The 14165-nt window shown below is 34.2% G+C and overlaps 1 protein-coding gene across 4 annotated transcripts in view; it reads left to right on the forward strand.

Annotated features, from left to right (window-relative positions):
- The window catches only part of LOC124160994 (large neutral amino acids transporter small subunit 2), a 40750-nt gene extending 27261 nt beyond the window's left edge, over positions 1-13489 (forward strand). For all 4 annotated transcript variants that reach the window (XM_046537139.1, XM_046537147.1, XM_046537134.1 and 1 more), the window contains 5 exons: positions 2738-2841; positions 2973-3069; positions 4140-4289; positions 4539-4716; positions 7324-13489. In XM_046537139.1, coding sequence (XP_046393095.1) covers positions 2738-2841; positions 2973-3069; positions 4140-4289; positions 4539-4716; positions 7324-7376 — 582 coding nt within the window. In that variant the 3' untranslated portion in view covers positions 7377-13489. The remainder of the gene's footprint in view (positions 1-2737; positions 2842-2972; positions 3070-4139; positions 4290-4538; positions 4717-7323) is intronic.
- The last annotated feature ends 676 nt before the right edge of the window (positions 13490-14165 follow it).

Below are 14165 nucleotides of genomic sequence, written 5' to 3' on the forward strand. Positions count from 1 at the left end.
CCCTTCAGACGATTTCCTCTTCCCCGAAAACAAAAAAAAGGTCCCGGCTCGTGCAGGGATCGTATTACGAAGACCTCAGCTTTGAAAAAAATATCAAGTTACCGGAAAATAATAGAATCGTGTTTCACCCTTCCCTCTTTCTCCCCACTGACCATTTTCCCGCATCCATCTTTTGATAAAATGAGAGGAGGTGTTTGCCGTGTGTCCTTTGTGGCTAATAATGACAGGCACTTATTTTGAATCATCCCCAGGAGATGAAACTACCATAGGGAGGAACTCAGTGCCGTGGGATAGTGACATTGGCGCATTTCCCACGATCTGCTATCCCCCTCCATTCAGCATTCGCCTCACCCACTCTTGACGATTTCCTCTTCTCCGAAATCAAACAAAAGATCTCAGCTCGCGCAGGGATTGTATTACAAAAACCTTAGCTTCAAAAAATATCAAGTTACGCGAGAAAAATAGAAACGTGTCTCGCACCCACCCCCTTTTCACACCCACTGACCTTTTTCTACCTACCTGCTTCGAATTTCCCCCGTTCTCGAGGTCAACTGCTGCATGAGTCATCTACTAGCCCGAAAGGTGTCTAACAATGACTTTCGGCAATTGTTATTACACCTTTATTGGATTGAAATATTAGTAATGTGCGCGTAATTTAAAAAAGAATAAGACCAAACACGACATATTTCTGACTTTATTTAAGCATTTTGCGCAGGAAAATAAATACCGGGAAGAAGAAGAAATACGACGGAGGCGTAATGCTCAAATAGGGTGGTTTCCTATTATTTTTTATTGCCTAAATCGAAATATTAATACTCCTGAAGTACGTATTTAAGCTTTTAGAGTTTTATAAGACGATATCTATTTTTCGCGATTAAATTAAAAGTGAAAATTTTCAAGCGCGCGAAAACGCGACGGGTAAGTATGAATGCCGGGAAAAACTCCGCGTGACGTCGTTCTGGTTCCCGCTGCCGCAAATGAGGTGACCTTGGGGCGAGGCTCTGAGCGCTATTACGACGCAGGATGCTAGCAGGTAGCCGAGTACCATGCTAGCTGGTAGCGCTTGGCTTAAATAAGGATTATTAATACCTTATCAAACAGACTGTGTGATTATTAAGACATGTTTCCCTGAGCTCTGTGCCTCATGCATGCATTGGTAACCTCAGACGATGTAAAACTCCGATCCTCTCGTGTAGAAACTAGGTCCCTGTGATGTCTCGTGGAGTGGCATCGCATAGGCGCCAATCTGGCCTTTTTCAAATGAGGTAAAATTGAACATTGCCATTAGTCTAAACCGGTATTTCTAGAACGAAATAATTTGTATATTATGAATACACTAATGGTGGGTAACGAATCACAATCAATACCTTTCGTTTTCTTTAATGAAAGAAACTACCCTATTGTTTACATAAAATTAAAATATTCCATTAATCAGCTAAATTCCTGTTTGAATCCTTTAAAGGCAATCACAATTACTCGCCAAAATCTTGGGTTTCCTGCTGCATAGGCGACCTAGTCAAACATTTTCACATTCATCGTTTAGTATTCGAGGTATTCGAAATTCGAGGTATTCGAATATTCGAGCAATGATTTAATATTCGAATTCGATATTCGAATTCGAGAAATCTACTATTCGACCCATCCCTATTCTTAAGTCTAAATGTCTTGTTTGATTTGGTGGAACCTTTCCATTATTGACTAGTAAAGGGAAAGGCTATATTAATATGTACATTGTTTATTTATAAATAGTTAATAAATCATGAAATATCCATTTTCTTGATTATTCAATTATCAGATCATGTCATTGAGGGTGGTTGTGAGAGTTGGGTGGCCCAAAAAATCTTTTGAAAGTTGCAAGTATGTATGATTTTTTTGTGTAGATTCATGATTAAACAAACCACCCAAAAAAAAGTCAGCATAAAATTTGACCTTGCCGAAATTAAAAATTTTTTGGGGATGTTATTTAAAATTGCATACTTCACAGGGGAATTTTTTTTTCCAATAACAGTAAATTTTATTGACCGCAGGAAGTGATTACACATATTGGACAAGTTGGAAAACATACAAGATCAAAAATACACTAAAATTGAAATAATAAAAATTCATTCTCAGAATAGAAGACGTTCAAGAGTAAGTTGGCAAAAGTAATACTTTTTTAATTTAACGTTAAACCTGTGAAGACTCTTAGCACCTTTAATATCAGCAGGTAAATGATTTAAAAAACTTGCATTCTGCATAGGAGGGTCTTCTTATTGTTGAGAAATATGTACTCGCATACTACCGAGTCATAATTTGCCTCTGCCCACATTCACTGCAAGAATGTTTTATCTTCCAGATAGAGTTTTGGAATCAGAGGGAAGTGCGTATTTTAGATAGAGTAATTGTCAATAGTATTGTTTCATGATATTTTTAACCTGACAAGTTGACCTTATCTTTCGTTATGTGACGACTCATTGGGATCATTAGGTGAAAGACTGGGTAAATGCCTGGAGTGATCTTACATTAGAGAGGTTGTGAAATTGATAAATTTTTGCCTAGATAGGTGTGGCATTCTTCATAACAAACAGTTGAAAATCAAGCTGCATATGGTGATGTCGCCATTTTAGATATTTACTTGTTACCTCACGTTTGATTGATTATGCCCCTATTAACAGGTTTTTCTCTTTTACTTGTGTTCACTTATGTGCTCTCCTTCTGCTACCTGTTGATGCTTCCTGAAATTGGCCTATCATGAAAGACATTTGGAGACAGAGTACTTGGCGTCATGTCTTGGATAATGCCTTTGTTTGTTGCCATGTCTGCATTTGGAGGACTTAGTGTTCACATTATGACATCTTCCAGGTAATTTCCCTCATCATCTCTCACTTTTGCTGGGATTTTGTCATTCTATGAATGATTATATTCTAAGACTGAATGGTAAGCATGCTCCTGTCTTCAAAATGTCATCTCCAGCTTGTATTTTATTTTTCCAGATTATGTTTTGTAGGTGCCAGGCAAGGCCAATTTCCCATAATGCTTTCATTTATTAATGTAAAGCGCCTGACTCCTACGCCATCATTAGTATTTTTGGTAAGTGAAATGTATTTCTCAAATTAGAAAATCAATTACCTTCATGAATGATGTTGTTTGATGTTTCGTTTTATTAATAATGTTGTGAAGTAGTGATGAGTGTATTTGCCATTAGAGGTGTCTAAAAAAAACTGGTATAGGTGTGAGAAATTCTTTGTGGTGTGCGGTGGTATGTCTGAGTGGATATTTTATCCCACAGATCCCTTAAAAAAATGTATATACATTTAATGCGCATGTGTATAAAAAATAATGGTGTAGTTTAAACGATCCAGTATTTTTAATCAGTTCACCACCTGTGTCACTTTTTCACTAGTCCTGATTCAGGCTGATTAATTTTCCTGAGCCAACTTGCTGTTTCTAGTTCATTAGCTGAGACCTGGAAGTGTTCAAGAGACTGCTATCTGTTGCAAAAATCTGTCTCCCAAATTCTGCGCTCATTACATCTTTATTTAATTTAAAAAATAAGTTCATACATGTATCATATTAGAGCTCTTTAAATTTGCATTGATTGATCTCTTTTAAATTTTGATAATTATATAATTATCACCGCAGAAATAAAATTTCAGCTCATTTTTTTGTTGCTGCTGCATTTACGGCTTTGGTGCAGTGAAAAGGATGGAAATATCAAAGACATTTCAACATTTTGTAAAGTCTTTTGCATAAGTTTTTTGAAGTTTCATGTTATTATGCTATTCAATATCAAAATTATTGATGAAAATGTGAATAAAATTAGTTAAAGATATCCATTCTCGACTACATTGCCATTTGGTCAATCTCCTTGCTATAGAATTCATCTCTATGAATCCACCAATCTTATCTTTACGAAATTTGTAAGGTAGTAGATATGGTTTAACATTTCTTTCAGTTTTGAGCGAACTGAGCTACCAAGAGCTTGCCGAAAAGACCAAGGGAGGGGGTGCACCATTGCCCTGTTGGGCTTGCTGTCCACTGCAAGTGGACAAAAAGGAATATATTTATGTGCTTATAAATCAGTTTTGTTGAACTTGGTATTTTGAGCTGTAATATTTTACCTCTGCAACCTCTCTATATTGAAATTTACATTGTTTCAGAACATTTTGTCGTTGATGATGCTTAGTACCAGTGACATCTATGTTTTAATAACATACTGCAGTATTGTGGAGTCCCTGTTCATCGCTCTGTCAGTTGGAGGGTTGATTTGGATGCGGTGGAAAAATCCAAAGATGATTAGACCCATTAAGGTATTATTAGACCCCTTTAAATATTATCAATGCTCACAACGGCTGTGGGCCTAACCAGAAGTTTAAATTCTCATTGACCTTTGCCTTTTATCACACTTAATTTAAAATTGAAGAAAATGAAGGAATTGGTGACCTGTTGCTTTTTTTTGGTTACTTCGAACTAGTTTTTAAATTTGGAAATGAATGTCCTATAATTTAAGTGTAGTCTTGAAGATTATATTTATCTATGTATCATTATTTGTCTTACAGATCTCCATAGTGCTTCCATGCATTTTTGTCCTCGTGTGCATCTTCTTGATTGCATTGCCAATTTATGTGCGGCCATTCGAAGTGGCCATGGGTTTAACCATCACGCTGTCAGGCATACCATTTTACTTTGCTTCTGTTCTTTGGAAGAATAGACCTTCATGGTATCTCAAGAGTGTTGGTGAGTATGGCTAATGATGGTATTGGGTGATGATATTGGGTGCATGGTGAAATCTGCCATCTTAATTTAGGCTATGTTTGAAACTGTCTCTCAGTGAGCTGAAATTTAAAAAAAATTGTCAAAAATAATACCCTCCATATTTAGTAAGTAGCGTATTTAAAACTTTCCAACTACTTTTGTTTAGGCTACTAAGCATTAATTTAGTGACAGTAAACCGAAAAAATGACATGGGAAGTTTTTTTAAACAAATTTGTGTAGACTGATTGTAATTATTAGTTTGCAATAAGAATGTAAGCTGTTGAACATATAATTTAATTATTTAAATAAAACTATTCATATGAAATATAACAAATGATTTTTCTAAACAATATTAATGACGTAAATAATCAGTTGACCTTTGTATTAACATTTGCTCTGGGATTACACACACAAGAAGTCACCTTGCAATTATTTTATATTTTGTAAATGTTATTGAAAACGTATGACGTAACATTATTTATGACCCATGATAAATTTATATAAATATATAAGCTGCAGTAAAACTAAAGAATAAAATCTTCGAAACTAGTTTTCACCAAATTCCAAATCACCACTGTCCTAATCTAAAATTGGGTCCTCCAATACAAGTAAGTTTCCTTTGAAGGATTTCTTTTATCATTTTTACATACACACCTGTTAGATATTATAGGATTCCAATCAAGGAGGATCCTACGGAAAAATCTTTCATTTCGACCCAGCAGGAAATTTTCTTGTGGTGCGCACGGTGTCTTCTTATATCTTTGTGGCGAGATTCCAAATCTTCCTCTGGAAGCTGGCCAATTGGAAGCACTGCTGCCATGAAACAGCACCTTGTGCAGCAAGTAGTACTATGGATTAAGATCAACAAATAGGGAAGCAGTTCCTGAACAGTACATATTTGTTTAAATTGCCACCATTTATCTCAGTTCAAGATGACAGAGCTTTTAAAATTGGGGCAAACCTTGTGATGAGTTCTTCGTTGATGCCTATTTTGAAAAAGAAAAGAAATCCATCTGTATTCTTCCTCAAAAATTCTAAATGTGTATGCTAAATTTTCGAATTAGTAACTAAAAATTGACACTTTGAGTTTTTTTCATGGTCAACATTCTGTTAATTTCTGATATTAGCTTAGGATCAGAAATAAAACGTCAGGTTGTGTTCTGATCATCAGTCGTCCTGCGACCAAGCTTTTGAATGTTAATTGAAAGCAGCATTTTTGTTTTAAAAAAATCTTGGATCTCCTTATCCCTCCTTTCCAATTTGGTTGCTTTGGTCTAAAAATATATCACAAAGTTATTAAATGAATATGCTTGAGTGTAAATAGCATGTCAATAAGTGAAAAGAAATACCTTTTGAATAGCCAATTTTTTTCTACTTACCCTCCACTTTTTTACGCTCAAGTGGTAAGAGACTCACAGTAGGGATTCGAAAAATCGAATGCAGTGGAGACAGCCCAAAAGAGTACTTCGATTCATCAACCTGCCTGTCCTTTTTTCTCTGGAGCTTGATCATTTGAGAGATTCTAGCACCACATTTGTAGTATATTGGGAAACATTTTAAATTATAAGTGTTAGACAAAGCACTGCAAACCTGTAATGCAAAGTATTGTGGGTATAAATACTTTTAACGATTAGAGGTTTTTGAAGAATTTGTTAATATTTGAAGTAAGTGGTTACCTTTCTATCCATCATAGTGAGATGCATATTTATCAAGGTGCTGCTTCTGATCTCTAGACTGAAACCTCCCCATCATTTTGCTCACTCAGCATTAATTGTATGAAGCATTTGGTAGCGGAGGTATGAAAAGTTGATTTCCTTTGCAGTTTAATGATTATTAACAAAATATGGAGAAAATCCTATTACATTCTCAATAAATCAATTAAAACTTATCTATAGTTGCCTAATCATATATGTAATGATGTAAACAAAAGCCTCCATATTTGTTTCACATGGGGTTTTTCTCCAGTTCTTCTCCTCACCTAATCCAACTAGCATCTAAGATCATCATTGAATCGCTATTTGATGGCCAAATGATCTTATTCATTGGTAGCACTTTGAATGATGTCATATGAATTCAATGGGGATTTCCACACAAAATCACAATTTATTGAAAGAATTAAGTTGATGGAAGGGAAACACATTATGACCATAAAAAATGTTTCCCCATTCAGTCACTCTCTCATAAATAAAAAATAAAATACTAAAGTTGCATTCATTAAGAAACTTTTATTGATTTAAGGAACAGCTCACGAAAGTGTAAACAGCAAGAAAACCATGCAAGGCCCATTGCCAAGACCCAGGAGTAGCAGAAAAGCTGCCTGACCTGCGTGACATGAGCTTTTGGCATTGTTAACTTATCTGCGAAAGGGTTGAGGGGTCAATATTTTGTTCTGATTAGCTCAGGAAGTAGGCGACAGATTGAAAAACAATATTTGGGAATCTTCACTATTGATAGTAAAAATATGATTAACAAGCCCATAGCTTGATGTTAGTAAGGAATAGTACTGCTGTTATGAAGATTTTTGTCTGTCTGTTACTGCTTACTGATCTGAAACAATTTTTCCAATCCCTTTTCTTTTTCTCTTTACAGAGAATGTGACCAGTTCGGTGCAGAAGCTGTTTTTATCTGCCAAGGAAGATTAAATATTCATCGTGGGATAAGTAAAGATGAAAAGTATTGGATGTTATTTCTTATCTGATTACCACTGGAGTAATGAATCATAAGGCATGTTTTAGAGAGATAGTTCTGGATTGTGGATTATTTGTCCTGATGCAGACCTGTGAGAATGTGTGTTTTTGAAGTCTGATTATGTCAGTATTTTTGTGGATTACCTACTTGCCAACAATTTTTTACATTTTATTTTATTTTCTTTGTGACTTGGCTCAAAATGTGATCTACTGTGATCGGGGTCTTTTTGGGTCCAAGGTGTGTGATTGTGTTGATGGATGTAATAAATATTGATGACTAAGATGCACTACTTTACAAAGTAATGCTCTTTTTATTGTAAAACTTCAGTATTGGGGTTAAATTTTATTTTATATCAAATCAAACTTAGGAAAATTATAAAAAATTTACATGTTTCATCTGCTTATTGCTAAGCAGTAAATTTAAAATTTCCTTTTATACCCAACAATTCTGGGATTGATATAGTTACCAAAGATTTTTTGGAATCTCAATGGCATGCTTTTTGAACTTAGCTCTATTGGTTTTGAGTCTGCCTCCCATTAATATTTTTTTCTATTCTGGTGTCCTCAAGATTGCTGTTATGCTTGCTATTTTTCATTTTAAAATTAAAATCTTTATTGGATTTTATTTTTGCTGATCTCGGTATTAAGGCAATATGCGTAATACAAAGTTCCTTCATTGATGCGAAGTATACACAAATATGTACATACTTTGGTGTTTGTTTGGCATCTGAGGTACATATAAAGAGAGTTAATATTGATGGATAGCCAAAGGTACATTGCCGTGATAGTTCAATGAGGTTTCCCCATACAGATCTTATTGTGAGTGTTGAGTAGTGATATTGGTTGAGGATGTGTTGCATCAACTAAAACGACAGATGTCCTTTTTTTGTCTTGTGGTGGCTGGGAAAATCTGCTGAAAGTTAACTATCTGAGGGCATCTGTTGGTCTGCATCCTTTACTATCTAATTTTTTTTATTAGCTACCAAATTAAATTCAAAATTCAATAAATGATGCTTAAAAAAACTTCATAAATGATATTTTTAAAGTGTGGATATCCTTGAAAAAAATTATAAATCATATAAGTCTCAACAGTCCAGGCTGATGAAGGCTATCTTTATTAAGGTGTAATTATTTTATACTTGAATTTCTGCCAACATCTCTCACTGCTGAGCATTGTCCCTCAACAGTTTTTCTTTGTAGAGTAGCGTTCAAGTGAGTCAGGCCTGATGTTGCTAGGTAATTCCACCACCAACAATTTCTTCATGTTGGTTTTCTTTTGCTGTAGGTGCATTTGTTAAAGACCTACTCTTACCAATATTTCTACTTGATATTATCAGGTGCGTATTTTAAGTTTTTTGAACAATTTTGAAATGCCTAAATGTTGTGCCTTGTATTTTATATCTCTAAAGTTACAAAGAGTAGTACATTTGTATTCATTTCTGTTGACCGTTGATATCTGTTTGCCTATCTTGTGGTAATGCAATGTACCTCCATATTTGTCTTCTGCGTTTAACTTGCTCTGCTATCCATGATTTAGTTTCATTAGTGTGTGATGTACAAACTGAAATTATCGCTCCATGAATTATGGCTTATAGGCTGGAAATATGTTAGGATTACAAAAAAATTAGTCAGGAGGTTATCCGATATGCTGTTACTATTGGCCTCTTTACATTTATCTGGCTGCAAGGATTCTCTATTGTTTTTATGTCTATGTCCTTATAGGTTCAAGCTTTCTGAAGGGCATTTTTGTAGATGCCATTGTCATGATATGAGTGACAGTAATTGATCAATGGTCGAAGGAAGCCAGTTGTTTTATCTTAATTTTCAATTTCTGACTTGTAATCAATGATCACATTACATAATGCTTGTGTATGAAGTCTTATCAGATGGCATAGTTTTTTTATTTTGGACGTCTTAAAAAATATTCTGTTGATGTCATAAGCTGTAAGTCAGTCTTATTTTTTACTCTTGAGTACTGTGTGAAATTTTGGCATAGAAAAGAATATGAGGAAGAATGTGGTGGCATTTTCTATCTTGGAGTTTATCTTACAGTTCTGTATATTTTAGATCTGAAGAATGGTGTCATGCAAATGATGGTAAATTGAAATAATATTACAACTGGGGCATAGTTGAACAAATTCTATAGAATCCTCAGGTTATTGGCTTTTTAAATTCATTTCTCTCCCTTAATGGTACATTAATAGAAATACATGGTTAACTGAAATGAAAATTTTAGAAAGACAAGAATATATTGGGGAGATGCTTAAATTTTTTGTTCAATGATACTAGAATTAGCATTGAAATTGTTTTGAATTAGCATATTAACTACCATCTGATAATTGTTGATCAAACAAAGAAACATTATTCCAGGACATTTTTTATTGAAACTCACTTAAAATTTTGAGTGAAGGCTTCAAACTGTTTGAAAGTGAATATCATATGAGATAAGGTAGTCCCATCATACTTAAAATAGGTGAACTTAGCCAATTTCAAATAACTATTTCAACTCCACCTCATCGTACAGCATCTGAAACAAGGCAGTGTAAACACTTTAGGGAATGCTTAGCGACAGTTGCATGTATTTAATTACAATTTCAACTCTAGTTGAAGAGAGCTTTAACAAAAACCATCATACTTGAGTTGTTATTTCTCATCATAGTTACTCCATGTAAATATTTAATCATTTAGCTGAAAGCATTTTAAGGGATGCAGCTGTTGAATTTTGGAAATTAAAATCATTTTCCATGTCTTGCGTTCTTAATAGATGCCATAGTTTTCATGAAAAGCTCAGCTTTTTGTAATGTCAGTATTAATTTTATGTTGCCCTATTGAGGTCAATGCCTTTATCTATCATTTTCTCTAAAAACCTCAGTATTTTTACATCTACAGCTGTGATTTCTTTTTTATTTCTGACGTATTAATTTGGGTTCAAGATTGGTTGATAGATCATGAGGCTGTGGCATTCTATGTAAAATGTCTTGGAGAGATGCTTAAATTTTTTGTTCAATGATACTAGAATTAGCATTGAAATTGTTTTGAATTAGCATATTAACTACCGTCTGATAATTGTTGATCAAACAAAGAAACATAATTCCAGGACATGAGTATCTTAGCATTTGCTGATGATAACACTTTTTCTGTGTCCAAGTGAAGGGAATTTAAGTGGGTATTACATACCCTTTTACCATTAAAAATTATCACCGTACTCAATGAGTAGGCTTTTGTAATGATTCACATATTATTGTGATTATTTTTCAGTTACTTTTTTATCAGTTCACCATAAACTTCACATTTTTATTTGTCTTGATTTTTATTTATTTTGCCACCCTATGTCTCTTAGGGTCATTTGCCGAGAGTTGGAGTGGTCTCGCGGTCCTCAAGTATCACTTTAAGTCCGTTGTAAACATGGAGTGGTTGAAGGGCTTTTGCACATGCTACATTTAATCAGTTTTGGGCTTGCCAGCTGCCAGACTGTAACCTGCTGAGCAATACAATAAAATGTGGTGCATGGAAATTTTTGTAAAATTTTGTTTTCCCCTTCGTTGGGAACATGCAATTGATCATGACGATAGGCATCAAAAATGTTTCGATGGAATAATTTTTACTTTTCTCAATCTCTCAGATTATCTTAGAGCTCTGCCATTGTGTTTTTGCCAAAGAGTTGAGACAGCATGGTAAACGTCTCTCTCCTTTTCATACATATTGTCATTAAATAGTTTTTGTCGTCCTCTTTAATGTGAGTTTTTAGTCAGTTTGTAATGATTGTTCATTTTTATTACTAAATTTTGGCAAGCCTCTGGCATGCTAAGTTCAAAAATCATGGTATGCATTTCAACTAAATAAAACTGTAGAGAGTTTTGGTTGGTGTGATGTTAAATTTGTATGCTCTGAGCATGTCAACTAATAGGGGGTGTGCAAATCTTAAAATGCTAAAACTGTACTTGGAAAATATGATATGGATGCCTTTATGTATGAGTTCATACTAGAGGTCAATGTACTTCCTGATTATATTTTATGATCATATTACAAATGTGAGGTACCATTATAAAAGTAATCACTGTTGTTACTTTCTCAAAGGAGGAGTATGAATTGCTTTCAAAGATCAAATGCGGTTCACATTTTTGTCTCTGTAGAAAAATATGTGGATTAAATTTTAAATCAAGATTATATTAAGTATTTATAATCTTATTGTTTGGATATCAGTCATCTTCCTGGGATAATCTATGTGGGCTGTGATGTTAAAGTAATTGTAATTTGATATGTATTTGACTTAGTCAAATCTTATTTGTGCCAAGAAAGTGATGGTAGGCGTTTAATTCTCAGAATTCTTCATGACATTTTGATAATTTGTTGAACTTAAATGGCATTATGTGAAGTTATTTTGGATAGCAGCACTTGTTTTTAGAAATTAGTTCTAGATATTACTTGCAATTTCTGTGGCAAAAATTTATGATTCATTCATTACTATTTTATTACTGCCATATTAGTTTTAATTTTTCGAAAAATATTGTTTTAGCACAAAAATTCATTCTAATCATGAGCATTTATTGTAAACCCTTAATACTACAGCATGCTGAAAGCAGAAGCTGAAATTTTAGGTAATCAATCTGAATTTCCCAAGCACTGAGGAGGAGCTCCTCCTTTACTGTTAGCTACCTGGTTCTCAATATCGATTTCTTATATTTTGTCCTTCTTTTGCCACTTCGTTGTCTATAAGTTCAGAGTTGAGTGTACCTATAGTATTAGTAGTTTGTTATTGATTAAGTTTTCATATGTTGAGCTGCGTATTAAGTGTGACTAATTATCCTGTCTGATTAACTATTCACAGGATATATGGTTTTATAATGTATACAATTATTTGCATAGCTTAGCTTGCCAGAAGTCTGTAAAAAGTCTTTCACAGCAATAATGAAGCCTTGAAAAAATGGGGCCAGTTGTAAAAACCCCTGAATTTTATTTGCCATTAGAGTATGGTAAATGCCTTCATTAGCAGTTTGTGCTTTGTGTGCATACATGTCATGTTGGTGGAATTGTGTTTTATATGAAATACCTTTGATGAAGAAGTCATAGTTGAAAGGTAAGGAGAAGGCTCAATTATATTTCAGGTTTGTTGAGTAGGCCATGCTCATGAAATATGACTTTTGTAACACTGACTTGGTGCTAAGCGATATGCCTCTTTATTTTCAAATATGCTCAATCCTCTGCTGTAAAAATATAATCCTTTGAGCATATGAATGCGTCTCAATGGTACGCTAGCCCAGGAAAAATTGTATTCTGATGTGAAATCTCCGCTAAACTGACACCAATGCTACTGATAGTGAGATTGTCTTAATTTTTTCGTTTATATTTTTTGTTAGTTGAGTATTTTTATTAGTATTTTTTCAACATAGATGATGGTGTAGTGAACATTTGCAATGTGAGTGGTGAAAGAAATGTAATTGTGTTGTCATGTTTGTATGTTTATGAAGAGTATTATGTGTGTAGTACAATCTGAATTGTAATTGTTTCTTCATATGAAGAAAATGGTATGCAAAATATCAGAAGTCTCATTTTTGTTTGTGGGAATGTTCTTTTTAGTATGAGTGAAAATTTGAGGTAGATGGCTATAGTTGCTTGTACTATTCTTCATCCTAGCGACTACATATATGTGTGCAGACTGACTGTAATTTTCCAATCAGAATGCCACCCTAACAAGATAATTAGATGAAGTCATGCAGGTGACTGCATGAAGGCATAAGTCAATGCATATTGAAATCAAACTCTTGAAGCAACTTCCGTGGGGGATGTAGATCTTGATATAGCAAAGCAGTTCTTGAATAAGTGGCTGCATTGAATTCTTGCAAGGGATGGCCGATCTATCTACACTTTTTCAGAATTATTTTGGCCGAGCATCAATTAAATGGTTGGGAAATTATTTGCTTATTGTTTTATTTTAAACTGTCATCAAAATGATTCGTTACTTGTTTAGCATATTTTGCTATTAACAGTATGAATGGAATTGGTACCACTTTTGTATGGAAAATGTACCTATCAGGCGAAACAAAATAAAGAATATTTGTGACCTTAAACTTAGAAATATTTATTTTGATTACCCCATTGATAATATTCATATTTAATTTAGGTACTTATTTTTAAAACCTTACGAGTAAGCAAATAATATTGCCATAAATACATTTCTCATGGACTTTTTGTTCAGTTCATTTCATCATAAATTCTGGAGTATATCATTCAATTTTTCGGCATTCATACTTTTAATTTTAGCTGGTGATACCGTATTTCTCCTAATATAGTCCCCCCCCCTAATTTTGAGGCTTCAGTTTCGGGAAAAGTTAAAAAAATGCATTTGAATATATCCTTTACTTTTACCGCAGGCATTTTTGGAATAAAAGGGGGGGACTATATTCAGACATAAACTGTACATATTTGTGAAAGCTGACATTGACAAATTGATGGTAAGTAATGGAAGGAGCTATAACAGGTTATATTTGCTGTGAGAGGATTCTATAGTCTTTCCTGCTCCTAAATAAAGACTGCAGGGTGACAACGGGTTCAACCTTTTCGTGCTGTTCACAGGTGTGTACATAAGTGCCTGAATGTTGGGTCACTACCCACATGGAATATGGAACATCCCAGTGCAAGGTGAGGACTAGGCAATTTGGAAGAAATAAATTGAAAGTTGTAATGAGCCTTTAAATTCCAATTGAAATGCAGTGTTTACACTCGAGGTTCTACAACTTTTTATAT

This window comes from Ischnura elegans, chromosome 1 (genome assembly GCF_921293095.1).
Source record: "Ischnura elegans chromosome 1, ioIscEleg1.1, whole genome shotgun sequence".
Classification (NCBI taxonomy): Eukaryota; Metazoa; Arthropoda; class Insecta; order Odonata; family Coenagrionidae; genus Ischnura; species Ischnura elegans.